The sequence below is a fragment of the Somniosus microcephalus genome, unplaced genomic scaffold (genome assembly GCF_052327205.1).
Source record: "Somniosus microcephalus isolate GS21.2 unplaced genomic scaffold, FLI_Smic_1.0 unresolved_chr1, whole genome shotgun sequence".
Taxonomy (NCBI): Eukaryota; Metazoa; Chordata; class Chondrichthyes; order Squaliformes; family Somniosidae; genus Somniosus; species Somniosus microcephalus.
This window is the reverse complement of record NW_028225179.1, coordinates 34,689,770-34,716,414: the sequence shown is the minus strand read 5'-3', so window position 1 is coordinate 34,716,414 and position 26,645 is coordinate 34,689,770. Positions and strand designations below refer to the sequence as shown.

General features: G+C 53.3%; 2 protein-coding genes across 2 annotated transcripts in view; one reads left to right on the top strand and one right to left on the bottom strand.

The window, feature by feature from the left end:
- tufm (Tu translation elongation factor, mitochondrial) overlaps nucleotides 1-13,409 on the top strand; it is a 19,173-nt gene extending 5,764 nt beyond the window's left edge. Inside the window, exons 3-7 of the mRNA XM_085974436.1 lie at nucleotides 557-689; nucleotides 2,608-2,712; nucleotides 5,091-5,242; nucleotides 7,606-7,725; nucleotides 13,024-13,409. Of these exons, the coding sequence (XP_085830562.1) occupies nucleotides 557-689; nucleotides 2,608-2,712; nucleotides 5,091-5,242; nucleotides 7,606-7,725; nucleotides 13,024-13,194 (681 nt within the window). The 3' untranslated portion in view covers nucleotides 13,195-13,409. The remainder of the gene's footprint in view (nucleotides 1-556; nucleotides 690-2,607; nucleotides 2,713-5,090; nucleotides 5,243-7,605; nucleotides 7,726-13,023) is intronic.
- Nucleotides 13,410-14,504: 1,095 nt separating this feature from the next.
- LOC147094595 (uncharacterized) lies at nucleotides 14,505-20,990 on the bottom strand. The gene is made up of 4 exons (XM_085974435.1): nucleotides 20,866-20,990; nucleotides 20,545-20,639; nucleotides 16,780-16,959; nucleotides 14,505-16,575 (listed from the first exon to the last, which is right to left on the bottom strand). Exons 1-4 carry the CDS (start codon nucleotides 20,930-20,932, stop codon nucleotides 15,790-15,792), a joined length of 1,128 nt encoding a protein of 375 aa, XP_085830561.1. The 5' UTR covers nucleotides 20,933-20,990; the 3' UTR covers nucleotides 14,505-15,789.
- Nucleotides 20,991-26,645: the final 5,655 nt, after the last annotated feature.

Below are 26,645 nucleotides of genomic sequence, written 5' to 3'. Positions count from 1 at the left end.
TCTCCCCTTAACCTTCTCTGCTCTAAGGAGAACAACCCCAGCTTCTCCAGTCTCTCCACATCACTGAAGTCCCTCATCCCTGGTACCATTCTGGTCAATCTCCCCTTAACCTTCTCTGCTCTAAGGAGAACAATCCCAGCTTCTCCAGTCTCTCCACATCACTGAAGTCCCTCATCCCCTGGTACCATTCTGGTCAAACTCCCCTTAACCTTCTCTGCTCTAAGGAGAACAACCCCAGCTTCTCCAGTCTCTCCACATAACTGAAGTCTCTCATCCCTGGTACCATTCTGGTCAATCTCCCCCTTAACCTTCTCTGCTCTAAGGAGAACAACCCCAGCTTCTCCAGTCTTTCCACATAACTGAAGTCTCTCATCCCTTGGTAACAATCTGGTCAATCTCCCCTTAATCTTCTCTGCTCCAAGGAGAACAACCCCAGCTTCTCCAGTCTCTCCACATAACTGAAGTCCCTCATCCCCTGGAGCCATTCTGGTCAGTCTCTTCAGCACCCCTCTCCAAGACCTTTTCTGTGACCATTTCTTGTGCCTGTTTTTCCCAGAATCGGAACGTGGAGATCGGAAGGGATTCCATCATGAAGCTTCTGGACGCCGTCGACACATTCATCCCTCTCCCTGATCGAGATCTTGAGCACCCATTCCTGCTTCCCATCGAACAGATCTACTCCATCCCAGGTACAAGGTTGGGCGCCGACTCTCCCCGGGGTACAGGTCCCCGCGGGCTCCGACTCTCCCCGGGGTACAGGTCCCCGCGGGCTCCGACTCTCCCCGGGGTACGGGTCCCCGCGGGCTCCGACTCTCCCTGGGGTACGGGTCCCCATGGGCTCCGACTCTCCCCGGGGTACGGGTCCCCACGGTCACCGACTCTGCCCGGGGTGCGGGTCCCCACAGGCACCGAGTCCCAACGGGCACCGATTCTCCCCGGGGTACGAGTCCCTACAGGCGATGACTCTCCCCGGGGTACGAGTCTCTACAGGCGATGACTCTCCCCAGGGTACGAACCCCCATGGGCACCGATCTAGAACGGTCCCAGCAGATTGGAAAGTAGCAAATGTAACTCCGCTATTCAAGAAAGGAGGGAGGGAGAAAACAGGGAACTACAGGCCAGTTAGCTTGACATCAGTTGTTGAGAAAATGCAGAAACCCATTATTAAGGAAGTGGCAACAGGACACTTAAAAAATCATAATATGATTAGACAGAGTCAACATGGTTTTATGAAAGGGAAATCATGTTTGACAAATCTATTCGAGTTTTTTTGCGGATGTAACTAGCAGGGTAGATAAAGGGAAACCAGTGGATGTAATATATTTGGATTTCCAAAAGGCATTCGATAAGGTGCCACATAAAAGATAAGGGCTTATGGGGTTGGGGGTAATATAGTAGAATGGATTGAGGATTGGTTAACGGACAGAAAACAGAGAGTAGGGATAAACGGGTCATTTTCAGGTTGGCAGGCTGTAACTAGTGGGGTGCCGCAAGGATCCGTGTTGGGGCCTCAGCTATTTACAATCTATTTTAATGACCTAGATGAAGGGACCGAGTGTCATGTATCCAAATTTGCTGACGATACAAAGCTACGTGGGGCAGTAAGCTGTGAGGAGAACACAAAGAGCCTGTAAAGGGACATAGATAGACTGAGTGAGTGGGCAGTAAGGTGGCAGATGGAGTATAATGTGGGGAAATGTGAGGTTATTCACTTTGGTAGGAAGAATAGAAAAACAGAATATTTTTTAAATGGTGAGAAACTTTCAAATGTTGGGGTTCAGAGAGATTTGGGTGTCCTCGTGCAAGAAACACAGAAAGCTAGCATGCGAGTACAACAAGTAATAAGGAAGGCAAGTGGCATGTTGGCCTTTATTGCAAGGGGGTTGGAGTATAAGAGTAAGGAAGTCTTGCTCCAATTGTACAGGGCCTTGGTGAGACCACACCTGGAGTACTGTGCACAGTTCTGGTCTCCTTATCTGAGGAAGGATATACTTGCCTTGGAGGCGGTGCAACGAAGGTTCACTAGATTGATTCCTGGGATGAGAGGGCTGTCCTATGAGGAGAGGTTGTGTAGAATGGGCCGATACTCTCCGGAGTTTAGAAGAATGAGAGGTGATCTCATTGAAACATATCAGATTCTGAGGGGGATTGACAGGGTCGATGCTGAGAGGTTGTTTCCCCCTGGCTGGAGAGTCTAGAACCAGGGGTCACAGTCTCAGGATAAGGGGTCGGCCATTTAGGACTGAGATGAGGAGGAATTTCTTCACTCAGAGGGTGGTGAATCTTTGGAATTCTCTGCCCCAGAGGGCTGTGGAGACTCAGTCGTTGAGTATATTCAAGGCTGAGATCGATAGATTTTTGGACTCGAGGGGAATCAAGGGATATGGGGATCGGGCGGGAAAGTGGAGTTGAGGTCGATGATCAGCCGCGATCTTATTGAATGGCGGAGCAGGCTCGAGGGGCCGTGTGACCGATCCCGCTCCTAATTCTTATGTTCTTAGATGCTGCGAGGGGAGCGGGGTGGTGGTAGGAGGAGGCCAGGAACTCCCCATTACCTCTGCCTACCTTCCAGTAAAGACATCCCCCCCCCCCTCTCTCTCTCCCCAGGGCGAGGGACGGTGGTGACTGGGACCCTGGAGCGAGGGGTGATCAAGAAAGGCGATGACTGCGAATTCATCGGCCACAACAAGAACCTGCGATCGGTGGTAACAGGTGAATGAATGCATTTCTACAGCGTCTTCCAGCCCCTTTCACCATCTCAGGACGTCCCAAAGCCCCTTTCACCACCTCAGGATGTCCCAAAGCCCCTTTCACCATCTCAGGACGTCCCAAAGCCCCTTTCACCACCTCAGGATGTCCCAAAGCCCCTTTCACCACCTCAGGACGTCCCAAAGACCCTTTCACCACCTCAGGACGTCCCAAAGACCCTTTCACCACCTTAGGACGTCCCAAAGACCCTTTCACCACCTCAGGATGTCCCAAAGCCCCTGTCACCATCTCAGGATGTCCCAAAGCCCCTTTCACCCCCTCAGGACGTCCCAAAGCCCCTTTCACCACCTCAGGATGTCCCAAAGCCCCTTTCACCACCTCAGGACGTCCCAAAGCCCCTTTCACCATCTCAGGATGTCCCAAAGCCCCTTTTGCCATCTCAGGATGTCCCAAAGCCCCTTTCACCACCTCAGGACGTCCCAAAGCCCCTTTCACCACCTCAGGACGTCCCAAAGCCCCTTTCACCATCTTAGGATGTCCCAAAGCCCCTTTCTCCATCTCTGGACGTCCCAAAGCGCATTCACAGCCAACCAAGTACTTTGTAAGTGTGGTCACTGTTCTACTGCAAGAAATGCGGTGGCTAATTTGCGAACAGCAAGCTCCCACAAAGACAGTTGTGTCAATAACCAAATAATCTGTTTTAGTCATGTTGTTTGCTGAAGTAATTTTGGACCCAGAAGAACTCCCCTAATTTTCTTCCGATAGTGGCCGTAGGATCTTTTGCATCCACCCGAGAGGGCAGACCGGGCCCTTGGTTTGACGTCTCATCCGAACAACGGCACCTCCGACAGTGCTGTCACTCTGACAGTGCGGCACTCCCTCAGTACTGCCCCTCCGACCGTGCAGCGCTCCCTCAGTACTGCCCCTCCGACAGTGCGGCGCTCCCTCAGTACTGCCCCTCCGACAGTGCGGCGCTCCCTCAGTACTGACCCTCCGACAGTGCGGTGCTCACTCAGTACTGCCCCTCCGACAGTGCGGCGCTCCCTCAGTACTGCCCCTTCGACAGTGCGGCGCTCCCTCAGTACTGCCCCTCCGACAGTGCAGCACTCCCTCAGTACTGCCCTCCGACAATGCGGTGCTCCCTCAGTACCGACCCTCCGACAGTGCGGCGCTCCCTCAGTACTGCCCCTCCGACAGTGCGGCACTCCCTCCAGTACTGCCCCTTCGACAGTGCGGCGCTCCCACAGTACTGACCCTCCGACAGTGCGGCGCTCACTCAGTACTGCCCCTCCGACTGTGCGGCACTCCCTCAGTACTGCCCCTTCGACAGTGCGGCGCGCCCTCAGTACTGCCCCTCCGACAGTGCGGCGCTTACTCAGCACATCCCCTCCGACAGTGCAGCGCTCCCTCAGTACCGCCCCTCCGACAGTGCAGCCCTCCCTCACTCAGTACTTTTTTTTTATTCGTCTATGGGATTTGGGCGTTGCTGGCAAGGCCCAGCATTTATTCCCCATCCCTAATTGCCCTTGAGAAGGTGGTGCTGCGCCGCCTTCTTGAACCGCTGCAGTCCGTGTGGTTAAGGTACTCCCATAGTGCTGTTAGGTAGGGAGTTCCAGGATTTTGACCCAGCGACGATGAAGGATCGGCGATATGCTTCTAACTCAGGATGGTGTGTGACTTGGAGGGGAGCTTGGAGGTGGTGGTGTTCCCATGTGCCTGCTGCCCTTGTCCTTCTAGGTGGTAGAGGTCGCGGGTTTGGGAGGTGCTGCCGAAGAAGCCTTGGCGAGTTGCTGCAGTGCATCTTGTAGATGGTGCACACTGCAGCCAGGGTGCGCCAGTGGTGGAGGGAATGAATGTTTAAGGTGGTGGATGGGGTGCCGATCAAGCAGGCTGCTTTGTCCTGGATGGTGTCGAGCTTCTTGAGTGTTGTTGGAGCTGCACTCAGTACTGCCAACCGGGGAGTGTCAGCCTGGATTATGGGGTACGGGGGGGACGGTCTCGCGTCTCTGGAGTGTGTGTGGTGAGCTTGAACCCACGACCTTCTGACTCCGAGGCGAGAGGGAGGCGAGCGATACCCACTGAGCCACGGGTGACACCTGAGGGGTGGCGGGGGGGGGAGCCCTCGGGGGCGGGGTCTGGGACACGATTCGTTCCTGAAGGAGTGGGGCACCTCAACGGAGAGGGGGGGTGGCCAGGGTTTCCCACGCTGAGGGGAGGGTGGGGATCAAATGGCCCAAGGTCTCGGATGGGGGAGTGGGATGGGATGTGAAGACTTCCGTCTGATACCGGGCGTTTTCGAAGCAGGGCAATGCTCGACGCTCGGTCCGGAAGTCCAAACAGTAACTCCATTTTCGTTTCTTGTGCCGCCCCCCTCCCGGCAGGTATCGAGATGTTCCATCAAAACCTTGACCGTGCGGAAGCTGGCGATAACCTCGGAGCCCTGGTGCGAGGCTTGAAGCGAGAAGATGTGCGCCGTGGGATGATACTGTGCAAACCGGGATCCATTAAACCCCACCAGAAAGTGGAGGCGCAGGTACGAACGGGGACTGTGGGTGGCGGGGGGGGCGGTCAGGCAAGAAATAACAGCGGGGTTAGAACCGTAGTATTTTGCCGCACAGAAAGAGGCCATTCGGCCCGTCGTGTCTGTGCCATGTTGTCCGTGCCAGATCTTAACAACCCCCTGTGTGACGAATATTTCTCCTCGTTTCTCCTCGAGTTCTTTTGCCACCTCTATCAGGTCTCCCTGCACCCTTCTCTGCTCTAAGGAGAACAACCCCAGCTTCTCCAGTCTCTCCACATAACTGAAGTCCCTCATCCCCTGGTACCATTCTGGTCAATCTCTCCCTTAACCTCTGCTCTAAGGAGAACAACCCCAGCTTCTCCAGTCTCTCCACATCACTGAAGTCCCTCATCCCTGGTACCATTCTGGTCAATCTCCCCTTAACCTTCTCTGCTCTAAGGAGAACAACCCCAGCTTCTCCAGTCTCTCCACATCACTGAAGCCCCTCATCCCCTGGTACCATTCTGGTCAATCTCCCCTTAACCTTCTCTGCTCTAAGGAGAACAATCCCAGCTTCTCCAGTCTCTCCACATCACTGAAGCCCCTCATCCCTGGTACCATTCTGGTCAATCTCCCCTTAACCTTCTCTGCTCTAAGGAGAACAACCCCAGCTTCTCCAGTCTCTCCACATCACTGAAGTCTCTCATCCCCGGTACCATTCTGGTCAATCTCCCCTTAACCTTCTCTGCTCTAAGAAGAACAACCCCAGCTTCTCCAGTCTCTCCACATCACTGATACCCCTCATCCCTGGTACCATTCTGGTCAATCTCCCCTTAACCTTCTCTGCTCTAAGGAGAACAACCCCAGCTTCTCCAGTCTCTCATCTCTGGTACCATTCTGGTCAATCTCCCCTTAACCTTCTCTGCTCTAAGGAAAACAACCCCAGCTTCTCCAGTCTCTCCACATCACTGAAGTCCCTCATTCCCTGGTACCATTCTAGTAAATCTTCACTGCACCCTCTCCAAGGCCTTGACATCCTTCCTAATGTGTGGTGCACAGAATTGGATGTATTTCTCCAGCTGGGTCCTAACCAGAGATTTGGAAAGGTTCTAGGGTAATAGGATACATCGAGGGGAAAGGAAAATGATCAGGGGAGAGTCGATGCCCGTGGGGACCCATACCCCGGGGAGAGTCAGTGCCCGCAGAGACCCGTACCCCGGGGAGAGTCAATGCCCGCGGGGACCCGTACCCCGGGGAGAGTTGGTGCCCGCGGGGACCCGTACCCCGGGGAGAGTCAGTGCCCGTGGGGACCTGTACCCCGGGGAGAGTCAATGCCCGTGGGGACCCGTACCCCGGGGAGAGTTGGTGCCCGCGGGGACCCGTACCCCGGGTCGAGTCGGCGCCCGCGGGGACCCGTACCCCAGGGAGAGTCAGTGCCCGTGGGGACCTGTACCCTGGGGAGAATCGACGCCCACGGACACACGTATATCGGGGAGAGTCGGAGCCCGCGGGGACCCGTACCCCGGGGAGAATCGACGTCCCTGGGGACCCGTACCTCGAGGCGGCGCACGTGGGGACCCCGGGGAGAGTCTGCGCCCGCGGGGACCCGTACCCCGGGGAGAATCGACGACCATGGGGACCCGTACCTCGAGGAGAGTCGGCGCATGTGGGGACCCCGGGGAGAGTCGGTGCCCGCGGGGACCCGTACCCCGGGGAGAGTCGGTGCCCGCGGGGACCCGTACCCCGGGGAGAGTCGGTGCCCGCGGGGACCCGTACCCCGGGGAGAGTCGGTGCCCGCGGGGACCCGTACCCCGGGGAGAGTCGGTGCCCGCGGGGACCCGTACCCCGGGGAGAGTCGGTGCCCGCGGGGACCCGTACCCCGGGGAGAGTCAGTGCCCGCGGGGACCCGTACCCCGGGGAGAGTCGGTGCCCGCGGGGACCCGTACCCCGGGGAGAGTCGGTGCCCGCGGGGACCCGTACCTCGGGGAGAGTCGGTGCCCGCGGGGACCCGTACCCCGGGGAGAGTCGGTGCCCGCGGGGACCCGTGCCCGCGGGGTCCCGTACCCCGGGGAGAGTCGGTGCCCGCGGGGTCCCGTACCCCGGGGAGAGTCGGTGCCCGCGGGGACCCGTACCCCGGGGAGAGTCGGTGCCAGCGGGGACCCGTACCCCGGGGAGAGTCGGTGCCCGCGGGGACCCGTACCCCGGGGAGAGTCGGTGCCCGCGGGGACCCGTACCCCGGGGAGAGTCGGAACTTTGAGTCATTCGGGGACAGGGGAGTTGTGTTGCCCTCAGTGTGGGCCTGTGGGAGTGCCGTCGGTGTACAGGGTGACGGGGCCGTTGGCGTTCGAAACGGCCATCAGTTGTGGTCGGTAACGGTTGTTGGTTTTCACCCGTAGGTGTACGTTCTGAGCAAGGAGGAAGGAGGGCGTCATAAACCCTTTGTCACAAACTTCATGCCCGTGATGTTCTCCCTAACTTGGGACATGGCCTGTCGAGTGGGCTTACCAAACGGCAAGGTAACTGGCGGGGGCTGCGAGAACCGGAATCTCTTCTCCTTACTCTACACATCTGTCTGAAATAGGGACTGACAGGAGCCGACACTGAGACACACACACTGACCGTACAGGAGCTGACACTGAGACACACACACTGACCGTACAGGAGCCGACACTGAGACACACACACTGACCGTACAGGAGCTGACACTGAGACACACACACTGACCGTACAGGAGCCGACACTGAGACACACACACTGACCGTACAGGAGCCGACACTGAGACACACACACTGACCGTACAGGAGCCGACACTGAGACACACACACTGACCGTACAGGAGCTGACACTGAGACACACACACTGACCGTACAGGAGCCGACACTGAGACACACACACTGACCGTACAGGAGCCGACACTGAGACACACACACTGACCGTACAGGAGCCGACACTGAGACACACACACTGACCGTACAGGAGCTGACACTGAGACACACACACTGACCGTACAGGAGCTGACACTGAGACACACACACTGACCGTACAGGAGCTGACACTGAGACACACACACTGACCGTACAGGAGCCGACACTGAGACACACACACTGACCGCACAAGAGCTGACACTGAGACACACACACTGACCGTACAGGAGCCGACACTGAGACACACACACTGACCATACAGGAGCCGACACTGAGACACACACACTGACCGTACAGGAGCTGACACTGAGACACACACACTGACCGTACAGGAGCTGACACTGAGACACACACACTGACCGTACAGGAGCTGACACTGAGACACACACACTGACCGTACAGGAGCTGACACTGAGACACACACACTGACCGTACAGGAGCTGACACTGAGACACCCACACTGACCGTACAGGAGCCGACACTGAGACACACACACTGACCGTACAGGAGCTGACACTGACACACACACACACGGGCCGTACAGGAGCTGACACTGAGACACACACACTGACCGTACAGGAGCCGACACTGAGACACACACACTGACCGTACAGGAGCTGACACTGAGACACACACACTGACCGTACAGGAGCTGACACTGAGACACACGCACTGACCGTACAGGAGCTGACACTGAGACACACACACTGACCGTACAGGAGCTGACACTGAGACACACACACTGACCGTACAGGAGCTGACACTGAGACACACACACTGACCGTACAGGAGCCGACACTGAGACACACACACTGACCGTACAGGAGCCGACACTGAGACACACACACTGACCGTACAGGAGCCGACACTGAGACACACACACTGACCGTACAGGAGCCGACACTGAGACACACACACTGACCGTACAGGAGCTGACACTGAGACACACACACTGACCGTACAGGAGCTGACACTGAGACACACACACTGACCGTACAGGAGCTGACACTGACACACACACACTGACCGTACAGGAGCCGACACTGAGATACACACACTGACCGTACAGGAGCCGACACTGAGACACACATACTGACCGTACAGGAGCTGACACTGACACACACACACTGACCGTACAGGAGCCGACACTGAGATACACACACTGACCGTACAGGAGCCGACACTGAGACACACATACTGACCGTACAGGAGCCGACACTGAGACACACACACTGACCGTACAGGAGCTCGCACTGAGACACACACACTGACCGTACAGGAGCCGACACTGAGACACACACACTGACCGTACAGGAGCTGACACTGAGACACACACACTGACCGTACAGGAGCCGACACTGAGACACACACACTGACCGTACAGGAGCTGACACTGAGACACACACACTGACCGTACAGGAGCTGACACTGAGACACACACACTGACCGTACAGGAGCTGACACTGAGACACACACACTGACCGTACAGGAGCTGACACTGAGACACACACACTGACCGTACAGGAGCTGACACTGAGACACACACACTGACCGTACAGGAGCTGATACTGACACACACACACTCACCGCACAGGAGCTGACACTGAGACACACACACTGACCGTACAGGAGCTGACACTGAGACACACACACTGACCGTACAGGAGCCGACACTGAGACACACACACTGACCGTACAGGAGCTGACACTGAGACACACACGCTGACCGTACAGGAGCTGACACTGAGACACACACACGGGCCGTACAGGAGCTGACACTGAGACACACACACTGACCGTACAGGAGCTGACACTGAGACACACACACTGACCGTACAGGAGCTGACACTGAGACACACACACTGACCGTACAGGAGCTGACACTGAGACACACACACTGACCGCACAGGAGCTGACACTGAGACACACACACTGACCGTACAGGAGCCGACACTGAGACACACACACTGACCGTACAGGAGCTCGCACTGAGACACACACACTGACCGTGCATTTCGGAGACATGGCTCCAGGGTGACCAAGGCTGGGAATTCAACATCCAGGGGTATTCAATATTCAGGAAGGACAGGCAAAAAGGAAAAGGCGGTGGGGTAGCATTGCAGGTTAAAGAGGAGATTAACACCATAGTAAGGAAGGATATTAGCTCTGATGATGTGGAATCTGTATGGGCAGAGCTGAGAAATACCAAGGGGCAGAAAATGTTAGTGGGAGTTGTATACAGACCCCCAAACAGTAATGCTGAGGTTGGGGATGGCATTAAACGGGAAATTAGAGATGCGTGCAATAAGGGCACAGCAGTTATCATGGGTGACTTTAATCTACATATAGATTGGTCTAACCAAATTAGTAACAGTACTGTGGAAGAGGAATTCCAAGAGTGTATACAGGATGGTTTCCTGGACCAATATGTCGAGGAACCAACTAGAGATCAGGCCATCTTAGACTGGGTATTATGTAATGAGAAAGGATTAATTAGCAATCTTGTGCGAGGCCCCTTGGGGAGGAGCGATCATAATATGATAGAATTCTTCATTAAGATGGAGAGTGAAGTCGTTGATTCAGAGACTTGGGTACTGAATTTAAATAAAGGAAACTACGATGGTATGAGGCGCGAGTTGGCTAGGATGGATTGGGGAATGTTACTCAAAGGGTTGACGGTGGATAGGCAATGGCAAACATTCAAAGATCACATGGATGAACTACAGAATTTGTTCATCCCTGTTTGGCATAAAAATAAAACAAAAAAGGTGACTCAACCGTGGCTAACAAGGGAAATTAGGGATAGCATAAGATCTAAGGAGAGGACATATAAATTGGCCAGAAAAAGCAGCAAACCTGAGGATTGGGAGCAGTTTAGGATTCAGCAAAGGACGACAAAGGGATTAATTAAGAGGGGGAAAATAGAGTATGAGAGTAAGCTGCAGGGAACATAAAAACTGACTGTAAAAGCTTTTATAGATATGCGAAGAGAAAAAGATTGGTGAAGTCAAGCGTAGGTCCCTTGCAGTCAGAATCAGGGGAATTTATAATGGGGAACAAAGACATGGCAGACCAATTAAATACATACTTTGGTTCTGTCTTTACAAAGGAGGATACAAATAAACTCCCAGAGATGTCGGGAACATAGGGTCTAAAGAGAGGGAGGAACTGAATGAAATCAGTATTTGTAGGGAAATGGTGTTAGAGAAATTGACGGGATTGAAGGCCGATAAATCCCCAGGGCCTGATAATCTACATCCTAGGGTACTTAAGGAAGTGGCCCTAGAAATAGTAGATGCATTGCTGGTCATCTTCCAAAATTCTATAGACTCTGGAACAGTTCCCATGGATTGGAGGGTAGCTAATGTTACCCCACTATTCAAAAAAGGTGGTAGAGAAAAAATGGGGAATTATAGACCGGTAAGCCTGACATCGGTAGTGGGGAAAATGCTAGAGTCCATTATTATAAAAGATGTAATAGTAGAGCACTTGGAAAACAGTGACAGGATCGGACAAAGTCAACATGGATTTACAAAAGGTAAATCGTGCATGACTAATCTACTGGAATTTTTTGAGGATGTAACTGGTATAGAATAGATAAGGGCGAACCAGTGGATGTGGTGTATTTGGACTTTGAGAAGGCTTTCGATAAGGTCCTGCATAAGAGACTAGCGTGCAAAGTTAAGGCACATGGGATTAGGGGTAAGGTACTGACTTGGATAGAAAACTGGTTGGCAGACAGGAAGCAAAGAGTTGGAATAAACGGGTCTTTTTCCGAGTGGAAGGCAGTGACTAGTGGGGTACCGCAGGGATCGGTACTAGGACCGCAGTTATTCACAATATATATTGATGATCTAGACGATGGAACTAGATGTAATATCTCCCAAGTTTGCAGACGACACAAAGCTGGGTGGGCATGTGTGCTGTGAGGAGGATACCGAGAAACTCCAGTATGATTTGGACAGGTTGGGCGATATGGCAGATGCAGTATAATGTGGATAAATGCGAGGTTATCCACTTTGGTGACGAAAACAGGAAGGCAGATTATCATCTGAACGGCAATAGATTGGGAGAAGGGGAAGTGCAACGAGACCTGGGTGTCCTTGTGCACCAGTCGCTGAAGGTAAGCATGCAGGTGCAGCAGGCGGTTAAGAAGGCAAATGGTATGTTGGCCTTCATAGCGAGAGGGTTTGAGTACAGGAGCAAGGATGTCTTGCTGCAGTTGTACAGGGCCTTGGTGAGACCACACCTTGAGTATTGTGTGCAGTTTTGGTCGCCTTATCTGAGGAAGGATGTTCTTGCCATGGAGGGAGTGCAGTGAAGATTCACCAGACTGATACCTGGGATGGCAGGAATGACGTATGAAGAGAGATTGGGTCGATTGGGCTTATATTCGCTGGAGTTTAGAAGACTGAGAGGGGATCTCATTGAAACTTATAAAATTCTAACAGGACTAGACAGACTAGATGCAGGAAGGATGTTCCCGATGGCGGGGGAGTCCAGAACCAGGGGGTCACAGTCTAAGGATAAGGGGTTAGCCATTTAGGACTGAGATGAGGAGGAATTTCTTCACCCAGAGAGTGGTGAACCTGTGGAATTCTCTACCACACAAGGCAGTTGAGGCCAATTCATTAAATATATTCAAGAAGGAGTTGGATATATTTCTTAAGGCTAAAGGGATCAAGGGATATGGGGAGAAGGCAGGGACAGGGTACTGAATTTGGATGATCAGCCATGATCTCATTAAATGGCGGAGCGGGCTCGAGGGGCCGAATGGCCTACTCCTGCTCCTATCTTCAATGTTTCTGTGTGCTGATGGTTGAATGGTCTGTGCCATCTGACGTCGCTGTGTTTGTTTTTTTTTTTTGCTTTGCTCTCCGCCCCCCGCAGGAGCTGGTGATGCCGGGCGAGGACACCCCCCTCACCCTGACCCTGCGCCAACCCATGGTCCTGGAGAAAGGGCAACGCTTCACCCTGCGTGACGGCAACCGCACCATCGGAACCGGACTGGTCACCGACGTCCTCCAGAGCAGCGCAGCGGACGACGTGAATTGGGGCTGATTCCGCTTCCCCCGTCGTTTCCCCCCCCCCCCCCCCCGTCCCCTGCGAATCATCTATCCCAGGCGATGTGCGGTAAAGATTTCAGCGAATGTTTCTCCCCCCTCGATTGAGTAATTGTGCAGATTCCTTTGCTCTCTCTGTCGCTGCCAGGATTTATTTAAAGTGTCTTGTGTTGTTTGTTTTTTTTTTACAATAAACTCCGGCAAAAAATCGAATCCGTTTCCTTGTCGGTGGGGTGTGGTGAGGCAGGGTGGTTTCTTCCCCAGTTTAAGGTGTACGGTAAAGACTGATTGCTCACCCACGCTGTGCCATGTCTTAACGGTCTCGCTGGTTACGTCCGATTTTGCTGGTTAACCCAACTGTACCACTCCGCTCCCACCAGGGAGGGCTGTTGCACCAGGTTTGGCAAGGAAGTGACGACGATCCTTTATAAAACACTGGCCCCGACCTATGCCCCCCCCCCCCCCCCCACTCCTCCGCATCCAATTCTGGGCACTGCACTTTAGGAAGGGAGTGAAGGCCTTAGAGAAGGTGCAGAAAAGGTTTACCAGAATGGTACCAGGGATGAGGCACTTCAGTTACGCGGAGAGACTGGAGAAGCTAGGGTTGTTCTCCTTGGAGCAGAGAAGGTTAAGGGGAGATTGACTAGAATGGTACCAGGGGATGAGGGACTTCAGTGATGTGGAGAGACTGGAGAAGCTGGGGTTGTTCTCCTTAGAGCAGAGAAGGTTAAGGGAGAGATTGACCAGAATGGTACCAGGGGATGAGGGACTTCAGTGATGTGGAGAAGCTGGGGTTGTTCTCCTTAGAGCAGAGAAGGTTAAGGGGAGATTGACCAGAATGGTACCAGGGGATGAGGGACTTCAGTGATGTGGAGAGACTGGAGAAGCTGGGGTTGTTCTCCTTGGAGCAGAGAAGGTTAAGGCGAGATTGACCAGAATGGTACCAGGGGATGAGGGACTTCAGTGATGTGGAGAGACTGGAGAAGCTGGGGTTGTTTTCCTTAAAGCAGAGAAGGTTAAGGGGAGATTGACCAGAATGGTACCAGTGGGGACCCATACCCCGGGGAGAGTCGGCGCCGTGGGGACCTGTACCCCGGGGAGAGTCGGCGCCGTGGGGACCCGTACCCCGGGGAGAGTCGGCGCCGTGGGGACCTGTACCCCAGGGAGAGTCGGTGCCCGTGGGGACCCGTACCCCGGGGGGAGTCGACACCTGTGGGACCCGTACCCCGGGAAGTTACAAGAAACAAAGTTCAGCCCCAACGGCCGTCGAAACACCATTAGCTTGAAATTCATTGAGAGACACGCATGAAAGATTTGAATACATTTTTTTTTATTTGTTTATGGGATCAGGGCGTCGCAGGCAAGGCCAGTGTTTATTGCCCATCCCTAGTTGCCCTCGAGAAGGTGGTGGTGAGCCGCCGCCTCGAACTGCTGCAGTCCGTGTGGTGAAGGTACTCCCACAGTGCTGTTAGGGAGAAGGCGTTCCAGGATTTTGACCCCGCGACGATGAAGGATCGGCCGATCTATTTCCAAAGTCCGGACGGTGTGTGCGACTTGGAGGGGAACTCGGAGCTGGTGGTGTTCCCGTGAGCCTGCTGCCCTTGTCCCTCCAGCTGGAAGAGGTCGTGGGTTTGGGAGGTGGGACAGGACATACCCAGGAATGGTGATGGAGGAGTTTGGCTGAAAGGTACGATTCTGTGAGTATGCCTCTGTCAGGCTGTTGCTTGACTAGTCTGTGGGACAGCTCTCCCAATTTTGGTACAAGTCCCCAGATGTTGGTGAGGAGGACTTTGCAGGGTCGACTGGGCCGGGTGTGCTGTTGCCGTGTCCGTAGCCGGTGCCGAGGTTGATGCCGGGTGGTCACAGAATCAAAGAAACCCCACAGTGCAGATAGAGGCCATTTCGGCCCATCGAGCCTGCACCGACACATATCCCACCCGATCCCCGTAACCCCTACACCAACACATATCCCACCCTATCCCTGTAACCCCACGTATTTAATCCCCCCTAACACTAAGGGTCAATTTATCATAGCCAATCAACCTAACCCGCACATCTTTGGACTGTGGGAGGAAACCGGAGCACCCGGAGGAAACCCACGCAAACACGGGGAGAATGTGCAAACTCCACACAGACAGTCACCCGAGGCCGGATTCGAACCCGGGTCCCTGGCGCTGTGAGGCAACAGTGCTAACAGTCCGTCCGGTTTCATTCTTATTGTCTTTCATAGCGGTTAGTTACAACTGAGTGACTTGCTGGGCCATTTCAGAGGGCTGTTAAGAGTCAACCACATTGCTGTGGGCCTGGAGTCACATATCGGCCAGACCGGGTAAGGACGGCAGATTTCCGTCCCTAAAGGACATTAGTGAACCAGATGGGTTTTTAACGATAGTTTTATGATTATAACTACTGATACTAGCTTTTTATTCCAGATTTATTTAATGAACTGATTTTAAATTTCCCAGCTGCCATGGTGGGATTTGAGCTCTCGTTTCTGGATCATTAGTCCAGGTCTCTGGATTACTAGCCCAGTGACATTACTACTATGTTACCGTTCCCGTGTCTTAATGTGACGTTTCATGGTGGATTAATTTTACAACCCACCATCACTGACAGACACCCGGGGAAGGGCCGAGACCAGATGGTGTAGGACACTAGTGGAGGGGCCGAGGCCCCACGGTGCAGGACACCAGGGGAAGGGCCGAGGCCCCACGGTGCAGGACACCAGTGGGAAGGGCCGAGGCCCCACGGTGCAGGGACACCAGGGGAAGGGCCGAGGTCCCACGGTGCAGGACACCAGGGGAAGGGCCGAGGCCCCACGGTGCAGGGACACCAGGGGAAGGGCCGAGGCCCCACGGTGCAGGGACACCAGGGGAAGGGCCGAGGCCCCACGGTGCAGGGACACCAGGGGAAGGGCCGAGGCCCCACGGTGCAGGGACACCAGGGGGAAGGGCCGAGGCCCCACGGTGCAGGACACCAGGGGGAAGGGCCGAGGCCCCACGGTGCAGGACACCAGGGGAAGGGCCGAGGCCCCACGGTGCAGGACACCAGGGGAAGGGCCGAGGCCCCACGGTGCAGGGACACCAGGGGAAGGGCCGAGGCCCCACGGTGCAGGGACACCAGGGGAAGGGCCGAGGCCCCACGGTGCAGGGACACCAGGGGAAGGGTCAAGGCCCCACGGTGCAGGACGCCAGGGGAGAAGAGGTGGTGAGTGAGGCAGTGGGGGTTCGCTGAACCCGAGCTCGGGTGTGAAGCCGCTTCCTCCGCTAGATATGCGGGCGGAACCTGAGCGAGGTCTGCCCCATCTTGCGCCGGTAATCTGCCTCAAAGGCCTGGTTCTGGGCCACGGTGAAGTGAGTTTTCCAATCTCCGACCACTCCTGGATCGAGAAAAGGGAAAGACAGAGCGTTACCATGGCGATCGGGTCCACCGGGGGAGACACAGAGCGACGGTCAGAGCAAGAAAAGTGAGAGAGACACCGAGAGCAAAAGAGATAGACCGACCGAGAGAGAGAGTGAGACAGAGAGAGAGAAAGAGAGAGAGACAGACAATCGGGAACAGACAGAGCGAGACTGATTCTGACCTTTTCTCTGAATGCTGAGATGCTGTGATCTAAGATCTCGGAGGGGTACGAGCTGTAATTGGCCATTGGGTTGTCTTTCATCACCTCGAAGGATGTGTTCTGAGCAATGGTTTCAATCTTCTCATCCGATAAATCCTTCCCCAGGAATTCCATCACCTTCACAATTTCCCTCTTAGGGTCCTGGAATACCGAGCACACTGGGATCGGTTACAGTCAAACACCGGGCAGCCTGTTCCCCATCGGAGGGGATTAACCCTCTCGCCCACCTCTCCCCAGTTACAGACACCGGGCAGCCTGTTCCCTATCGGGGGGGATTAACCCTCTCGCCCACCTCTCCCCAGTTACAGACACCGGGCAGCCTGTTCCCCATCGGAGGGGATTAACCCGCTCACCCACCTCTCCCCAGTTACAGACACTGGGCAGTCTGTTCCCTATCGGAGGGGATTAACCCTCTCACCCACCTCTCCCCAGTTACAGACACGGGGCAGCCTGTTCCCCATCGGAGGGGATTAACCCTCTCACCCACCTCTCCCCAGTTACAGACACTGGGCAGTCTGTTCCCTATCGGAGGGGATTAACCCTCTCACCCACCTCTCCCCAGTTACAGACACCGGGCTGCCTGTTCCCCATCGGAGGGGATTAACCCTCTCACCCACCTCTCCCCAGTTACAGACACCGGGCAGCCTGTTCCCTATCGGAGAGGATTAACCCTCTCACCCACATCTCCCCATTTACAGACACCAGGCAGCCTGTTCCCTATCGGAGGGGATTAACCCTCTCACCCACCCCTCCCCAGTTACAGACACCGGGCAACCTGTTCCCCATCGGAGGGGATTAACCCTCTCACCCACCCCTCCCTAGTTACAGACACCGGGCAGCCTGTTCCCTATCGGAGGGAATTAACCCTCTCACCCACCTCTCCCCAGTTACAGACACCGGGCAGCCTGTTCCCCATCGGAGGGGATTAACACTCTCACCCACCTCTCCCCAGTTACAGACACCGGGCTGCCTGTTCCCCATCGGAGGGGATTAACCCGCTCACCCACCTCTCCCCAGTTACAGACACTGGGCAGTCTGTTCCCTATCGGAGGGGATTAACCCTCTCACCCACCTCTCCCCAGTTACAGACACCGGGCTGCCTGTTCCCCATCGGAGGGGATTAACCCTCTCACCCACCTCTCCCCAGTTACAGACACCGGGCAGCCTGTTCCCTATCGGAGGGGATTAACCCTCTCACCCACCCCTCCCCAGTTACAGACACCGGGCAACCTGTTCCCCATCGGAGGGGATTAACCCTCTCACCCACCCCTCCCTAGTTACAGACACCGGGCAGCCTGTTCCCTATCGGAGGGAATTAACCCTCTCACCCACCTCTCCCCAGTTACAGACACCGGGCAGCCTGTTCCCCATCGGAGGGGATTAACACTCTCACCCACCTCTCCCCAGTTACAGACACCGGGCTGCCTGTTCCCCATCGGAGGGGATTAACCCGCTCACCCACCTCTCCCCAGTTACAGACACTGGGCAGTCTGTTCCCTATCGGAGGGGATTAACCCTCTCACCCACCTCTCCCCAGTTACAGACACCGGGCTGCCTGTTCCCCATCGGAGGGGATTAACCCTCTCACCCACCTCTCCCCAGTTACAGACACCGGGCAGCCTGTTCCCTATCGGAGGGGATTAACCCTCTCACCCACATCTCCCCATTTACAGACACCAGGCAGCCTGCTCCCTATCGGAGGGGATTAACCCGCTCACCCACCTCTCCCCAGTTACAGACAGCGGGCAGCCTGTTCCCTATCGGAGGGGATTAACCCTCTCACCCACCCCTCCCCAGTTACAGACACCGGGCAGCCTGTTCCCCATCGGAGGGGATTAACCCTCTCACCCACCCCTCCCTAGTTACAGACACCGGGCAGCCTGTTCCCCATCAGAGGGGATTAACCCTCTCACCCTCCTCTCCCCAGTTACAGACAGTGGGCAGCCTGTTGCCCATCGGGGGGGGATTAACCCTCTCACCCACCTCTCCCCAGTTACAGACACTGGGCAGTCTGTTGATGGGAGGGAAAGTAGTGAGTGAGGAGGACATAAAAAACCTGCAAGGGGACATAGACAGGCTAAGTAAGTGGGCAGAGATTTGGCAGATGGAATACAATACTGGAAAGTGTGAGGTTATGCACTTTGGCAGGAAAAATCATAGAGCAAGTTATTATCTTAATGGCAAGAAACTGGAAAGTACTGAAGTACAAAGGGATCTGGGGGTCCTGGTGCACGAAACTCAAAAGGTTAGTATGCAGGTGCAGCAAGTGATCAAGAAGGCCAATGGAATGTTGGCTTTCATTGCTAGGGGGATAGAATATAAAAATAGGGAGGTATTGCTTCAGTTGTACAAGGTATTGGTGAGACCGCACCTGGAATACTGTGTACAGTTTTGGTGTCCATACTTAAGAAAGGACATACTTGCTCTCGAGTCAGTACAAAGAAGGTTCACTCGGTTAATCCCGGGGATGAGGGGATGGACATATGAGGAGAGGTTGAGTAGATTGGGACTCTACTCATTGGAGTTCAGAAGAATGAGAGGCGATCTTATTGAAACATATAAGATTGTGAAGGGTTTGGATCGGGTGGATGCGGGGAGGATTTTCCCGATGATGGGTGAAACTAGAACTAGGGGGCATAGTCTTAGAATAAGGGGCTGCTCTTTCAAAACTGAGATGAGGAGGAACTACTTCACTCAGAGGGTGGTAGGTCCATGGAATATGCTGCCCCAAAAAGCTGTAGAAGCTACATCATTACATAAATTTAAAACAGAAATAGACAGTTTCCGAGAAGTAAAGGGAATTAAGGGTTACGGGGAGCGGGCAGGAATTTGGACATGAGTCTAGGTTCGGATCGGTCATGGCCCTGTGGGTAGCGGAGCGGGCCCAGGGGCCGTGTAGCCTGATCCTGCTGCTATTTCGTGTGTCTAATTCTGTTAGATTCAGGAGATGGTTCTGTGATAGTGGATTGGCGGTTAGGATCAGATCAGCCATGATCTTATTGAATGGCGGAGCAGGCTCGAGGGGCCGATTGGCCTACTCCTGCTCCTATTTCTTATGTTCTTATGTTCCCTATCGGAGTAGATTAACCCTCTCACCCACCTCTCCCCAGTTAAAGTCAGACACCGGGCAGCCTGTTCCCTATCGGAGTGGATTAACCCTCTCACCCACCTCTCCCCAGTTACAGACACCGGGCAGCCTGTTCCTATCAGAGGGGATTAACCCTCTTACCCATCTCCCCCCAGTTACAGACCCCGGGCAGCCTGTTCCCCATTGGAGGGGATTAACCCTCTCACCCACCTCTCCCCAGTTACAGACACCGGGCAGCCTGTTCCTTATTGGAGTGGATTAACCCTCTCACCCACCTCTCCCCAGTTACAGACACCAGGCAGCCTGTTCCCTATCGGAGGGGATTAACCCTCTCACCCACCTCTCCCCAGTTACAGACACCGGGCAGCCTGTTCCCTGTTGGAGGGGATTAACCCTCACCCACCCCTCCCCAGTTACAGACACCGGGCAGCCTGTTCCTATCGGAGGGGATTAACCCTGTCACCCACCTCTCCCCAGTTGCAGACCCCAGGCAGCCTGTTCCCCATCGGAGGGGATTAACCCTCTCACCCACCTCTCCCCAGTTACAGACACCGGGCAGCCTGTTCCCTATCGGAGGGGATTCCCCAGAGTACTTGGCCCCTCCCTTGGCGCAGTGTTGCCCCCCACCCCAGTCTCACCTCTTTCATGTCCTCAAAGAACAAGTAGAGAATCCGATGCTTGTCCTTTTGGTCCCAGAATCCCTTCACGTGATCGTACCAGGAGCCCCAGGCCACTGGGAGCAGAGCGGAAATAGAGGGAGAGATTAGTCACAGGATCGATCGGGCAGAAACAGACACCGACTCTCCCCGGGGTACGGGTCCCCACGGGCGTCGACTCTCCCCGGGGTACGGGTCCCCACGGGCACCGACTCTCCCCGGGGTACAGGTCCCCACGGGCGGCGACTCTCCCCGGGGTACGGGTCGCCGCGGGCACGGACTCTCCCTGGGACTCTCACTCACCATTTCCCTTCCTGAACCTTCCGAGGAACTCATCCCAAGATTCTGGTTTCAGCATCAGCGCATACATCCGGTGGAAGTGGTAATAAGACACTGTGCTGTCCTTGGCGTTTCGAGCCACGTAGATCACCTGAGGATGGAGAAGAATGGTCAGGGTCAAAGGGCAGGTACGGACTGGATATCCAATGTTAGGATTCAGTGAGATTAAACTTCTCACCCACCTTGCCCCAGTTATCATAGAATCATAGAAGGAGGCCATTTGGCCCGTCGAGCCCGTGCCGGCTCTCTGCAAGAGCACTTCAGCCAGTCCCAATCCCCCGCCCTTTCCCCGTAGCCCTGACCATTTTTTTCCTTCAGGTACTTATCCAATTCCCTTTTGAAAGCCACGATTGAATCTGCCTCCACCACCCTCTCGGGCAGTGCATTCCAGATCCTCACCACTCGCTGCGTAAAAAGTTTTTCCTCATGTCGCCTTTGGTTTTTTCTACCAATCACCTTGAATCTGTGTCCTCTGGTTCTCGACCCCTCCGCCAATGGGAACAGTCTCTATCGACTCTGTCCAGTCTCCTCATGATTTTGAACACCTCTATCAAATCTCCTCTCAACCTTCTCTGCTCCAAGGAGAACAATCCCAGCTTCTCCAGTCTCTCCACATCACTGAAGTCCCTCATCCCCTGGTACCATTCTGGTCAATCTCCCCTTAACCTTCTCTGCTCCAAGTAGAACAACCCCAGCTTCTCCAGTCTCTCCACATCACTGAAGTCCCTCATCCCTGGTACCATTCTGGTCAATCTCCCCTTAACCTTCTCTGCTCTAAGGAGAACAATCCCAGCTTCTCCAGTCTCTCCACATCACTGAAGTCCCTCATCCCTGGTACCATTCTGGTCAATCTCCCCTTAACCTTCTCTGCTCTAAGGAGAACAACCCCAGCTTCTCCAGTCTCTCCACATCACTGAAGTCCCTCACCCCTGGAATCATTCTCGCAAATCTTTTCTGCACCCTCTCTAAGGCCTTCACATCCTTCCTAAAGTGCGGTGCCCAGAATTGGACACAATACTCCAGTTGGGGCCGAACCAGTGTTTTATAAAGGTTCATCATAACTTCCTTGCTTTTGTACTCTCTGCCTCTATTTATGAAGCCCAGGATCCCGTAAGCTTTTTTAACCGCTTTCTCAACCTGCCCTGCCACCTTCAACAATTTGTGCACATAGACCCCCAGGTCTCTCTGTTGCCTTTAGGATTGTACCCTTTAGTTTATATTGCCTCCTCGTTCTTCCCATCACTTTGCACTTTTCTGTGTTAAATTTCATCTGCCACGTGTCCGCCCATTCCACCAGCCTGTGTCCTCTTGAAGTCTATCACTCTCCTCCTCACTGTTCACTATACTTCCAAGTTTTGTGTCACCTGCAAAGTTTGAAATTGTGCCCTGTACACCCACGTCCAAGTCATTAACATATATATCAAGAAAAGCAGTGGTCCTTGTACCGACCCCTGGGGAACACCACTCTATACCTTCCTCCAGTCTAAAAAACAACAGTTCACCACTACTCTCTGTTTCCTGTCACTTAGCCAATTCCGTATCCACGCTGCCGCTGTCCCTTTTATTCCACGGGATTCAACTTTGCTGGCAAGCCTATTATGTGGCACTTTATCAAACGCCTTTTGGAAATCCATATACACCACGTCAACCGCATTGCCCTCATCAAAGAACTCGATCAAGTTGGTTAAACACGATTTGCCTTTAACAAATCCGTGCTGGCTTTCCTTAATTATTCCACATCACTGAAGTCCCTCATCCCTGGAATCATTCTCGTAAATCTTTTCTCCAAGGCCTTCACATCCTTCCTAAAGTGCGGTGCCCAGAATTGGACACAATACTCCAGTTGTTAATTTTGTCCACGATTATCGTTTCTAAAAACTTCCCCACTACCGACTTTAAACTGACTGGCCTGTAGTTGCTGGGTTTATCTTTACACCCTTTTTTAAACCAGGGTGTAACATTTGCAATTCTCCAGTCCTCTGGCACCACCCCCATATCTAAGGAGGATTGGAAGATTATGGCCAGTACCTCCGCGATTTCTTCCTTCAGTTCCCTCAGCGTCCTAGGATGCATCCCGTCTGGTCCTGGTGACTTATCTACTTTAGGTACAGGCAGCCTTTCTAGTACCTCCTCTTTATCAATTTGTATCCCATCCAGTATCTCCTCTACCTCCTCCTTCACTATGTCTATGGCAGCATCCTCTTCCTTGGTGAAGACAGATGCAAAGTAAACATAGAAACATAGAAGATAGGAGCAGGAGTAGGCCATTCGGCCCCTCGAGCCTGCTCCGCCATTTAATGAGATCATGGCTGATCATCCAAATTCATTACCCTGTTCCTGCTTTCTCCCCATATCCCTTGATCCCTTTAGCCTTAAGAAATATATCTAACTCCTTCTTGAATATATTTAATGAATTGGCCTCAACTGCCTTCTGTGGTAGAGAATTCCACAGGTTCACCACTCTCTGGGTGAAGAAATTCCTCCTCATTTCAGTCCTAAATGGCCTACCCTTTATCCTTAGACTGTGTCCCCTGGTTCTGGACTCCCCAACCATCGGGAACATCCTTCCTGCATCTAGTCTGTCCAGTCCTGTTAGAATTTTATAAGTTTCAATGAGATCACCTCCCATTCTTCTAAACTCCAGCGAGTATAAGCCCAATCGACCCAATCTCTCCTCATACGTCATTCCTGCCATCCCAGGTATCAGCCTGGTGAATCTTCGCTGAACTCCTTCCATGGCAAGAACATCCTTCCTCAGATAAGGCGACCAAAACTGCACACAATACTCAAGGTGTGGTCTCACCAAGGCCCTGTACAACTGCAGCAAGACATCCTTGCTCTTGTACTCGAATCCTCTCGCTATGAAGGCCGACATACCATTTGCCTTCTTGACCGCCTGCTGCACCTGCATGCTTACCTTCAACGACTGGTGCACAAGGGCACCCAGGTTTCGTTGCACTTCCCCTTCTCCCAATCTATTGCCATTCAGATAATAATCTTCCTTCCTGTTTTTGCCACCAAAGTGGATAACCTCGCATTTATCCACATTATACTGCTTCTGCCATGCATCCTCCCAACCTGTCCAAATCGTACTGGAGTTTCTCGGCATCCTCCTCACAGCACACACGCCCACCCAGCTTTGTGTCGTCTGCAAACTTAGAGATATTACATCTAGTTCCCTCGTCTAGATCATTAATATATATTGTGAATAGATGGGGTCCTAGCACCGATCCCTGCGGTACCTCACTAGTCACTGCCTGCCACTTGGAGAAAGACCCGTTTATTCCAACTCTTTGCTTCCTGTCTGCCAACCGGTTCTCTATCCAAGTCAGTACCTTGCCCCCAATCCCATGTGCCTTAACTTTACACGCTAATCTCTTATGCGGGACCTTATCGAAAGCCTTCTGAAAGTCCAAATGCACCACATCCACTGGTTCTCCCTTATCTATTCTACCAGTTACATCCTCAAAAAATTCCAGTAGATTAGTCGAGCATGATTTACCTTTTGTAAATCCATGTTGACTTTGTCCGATCCTGTCACTGTTTTCCAAGTGCTCTGCTATTACATCTTTTATAATGGACTCTAGCATTTTCCCCACTACCAATGTCAGGCTTACCGGTCTATAATTCCCCGCTTTTTCTCTGCCACCTTTTTTGAATAGTGGGGTAACATTAGCTACCCTCCAATCCATGGGTACTGTTCCAGAGTCTATTGAGTTCTGGAAGATGACCAGCAATGCATCTACTATTTCTAGGGCCACTTCCTTAAGTACCCTAGGATGTAGATTATCAGGCCCTGGGGATTTATCGGCCTTCAATCTCGTCAATTTCCCGAACACCATTTCCCTACAAATACTGATTTCATTCAGTTCTTCCCTTTCATCAGACCCTATGTTCCATAACATCTCTGGGAGGTTATTTGTGTCCTTCTTTGTGAAGACAGAACCAAAGTATGTATTTAATTGGTCTGCCATTTCTTTGTTCCCCAATATAAATTCCCCCGATTCTGACTGCAAGGGACCTACGCTTGACTTCACCAATCTTTTCTCTTTACATATCTATAAAAGCTTTTACAGTCAGTTTTTATGTTCCCTGCAAGCTTACTCTCATATTCTATTTTCCCTTTCTTAATTAATCCCTTTGTCGTCCTTTGTTGAATCCTAAACTGCTCCCAATCCTCAGGATTATTGCTTTTTCTGGCCAATTTGTATGTCCTCTCCTTGGATCTTATGCTATCCCTAATTTCCCTTGTTAGCCACGGTTGAGTTACCTTTTTTGTTTTATTTTTATGCCAAACTAGGATGAACAACTTCTGTAGCTCATCCATGCGGTCTTTCCAACTCTTTGCTTCCTGTCTGCCAACCCGTTCTCTATCCAAGTCAGTACCTTACCCCCAATCCCATGTGCTTTAACTTTACACGCTAATCTCTTATGCGGGACCTTATCGAAAGCCTTCTGAAAGTCCAAATACACCACATCCACTGGTTCTCCCTTATCTATTCTACCAGTTACATCCTCAAAAAATTCCAGTAGATTAGTCAAGCACGATTTACCTTTTGTAAATCCATGTTGACTTTGTCCGATCCTGTCACTGTTTTCCAAGTGCTCTGCTATTACATCTGCTATATGTGCCTGCAGCTCACTGACCTTGTTTACTAGGTTTTGTGCGTTCACACACGTATGTATGTTGTCACTCTATGACATACATACACTGTAAACCCAACTGAGACCATCCTGTATTCTCTCTTAGCCTGACCCCACCTTACTATTTCTTACTTTAGTGCTCTCTGCTCAAAGGATTGGGAGAGGCACTTTCTTTCCACTTTCTAATGCTACGTCCTGGTGCCCATCCCCTGCCAAATTAGTTTAAACCCTCCCCAACAGCACGAGCAAACATCCCCGCGAAGATACTGGTACAGGGTCTGTTGAGGTGCAACTCGTCCGGCCTGTACAGGTCCCACTTCCCCCTGAACCGGTCCCAATGCCCCAGGAATCTAAAGCCCGCCCTTCCTCCTGCACCATCTCTCCAGCCACGCATTCATCTGCTCTTTCCTCCTATTCCTGTACTCACTCGCAGGTGGCACCGGGAGTAATCCGGGGTCCTGCTTTTTAATCTCTTTCCTAGCTCCCTAAACTCTGCCTGCAGGACCTCATCCCTCTTTCGACCTATGTCGGTGGAACCAATATGGACCACGACCTCTGGTTGTTCACCCTCCCCTCCTCAGCATGTTCAGTTACAGACACCAGGCAGCCTATCGGACAGGATTAACCCTCTCACCCACCTCTCCCCAGTTACAGACACCAGGCAGCCTGTTCCCTATCGGAGGGGATTAACCCTCTCACCACCTCTCTCCAGTTACAGGCACCAGGCAGTCTGTTCCCTATCGGAGGGGATTAACCCTCTCACCCACCTCTCCCCAGTTACAGACACCAGGCAGCCTGTTCCCTATCGGAGGGAATTAACCCTCTCACCCGCCTCTCCCCAGTTACAGACACTGGGCAGTCTGTTCCCTATCGGAGGGGATTAACCCTCTCACCCACTTCTCCCCAGTTACAGACACCGGGCAGCCTGTTCCCCATCGGAGAGGATTAACCCTCTCACCCACCTCTCCCCAGTTACAGACACCGGGCAGCCTGTTCCCTATCGGAGGAGATTAACCCTCTCACCCACCCCTCCCCAGTTACAGACACCGGGCAGCCTGTTCCCTATCGGAGGAGATTAACCCTCTCACCCACCCCTCTCC

Excerpts from the sequence above, each read along its gene's own strand:
- LOC147094595 (XM_085974435.1), bottom strand. The coding sequence starts at position 20,932 with ATGTATGCGCTGATGCTGAAACCAGAATCTTGGGATGAGTTCCTCGGA. Across the intron at positions 20,640-20,865 it reads AAGGTTCAGGAAGGGAAATG|TGGCCTGGGGCTCCTGGTAC; the intron begins GTGAGTGAGAGT and ends CTCTGCTCCCAG. Across the intron at positions 16,960-20,544 it reads TCTTTGAGGACATGAAAGAG|GACCCTAAGAGGGAAATTGT; the intron begins GTGAGACTGGGG and ends TCGGTATTCCAG.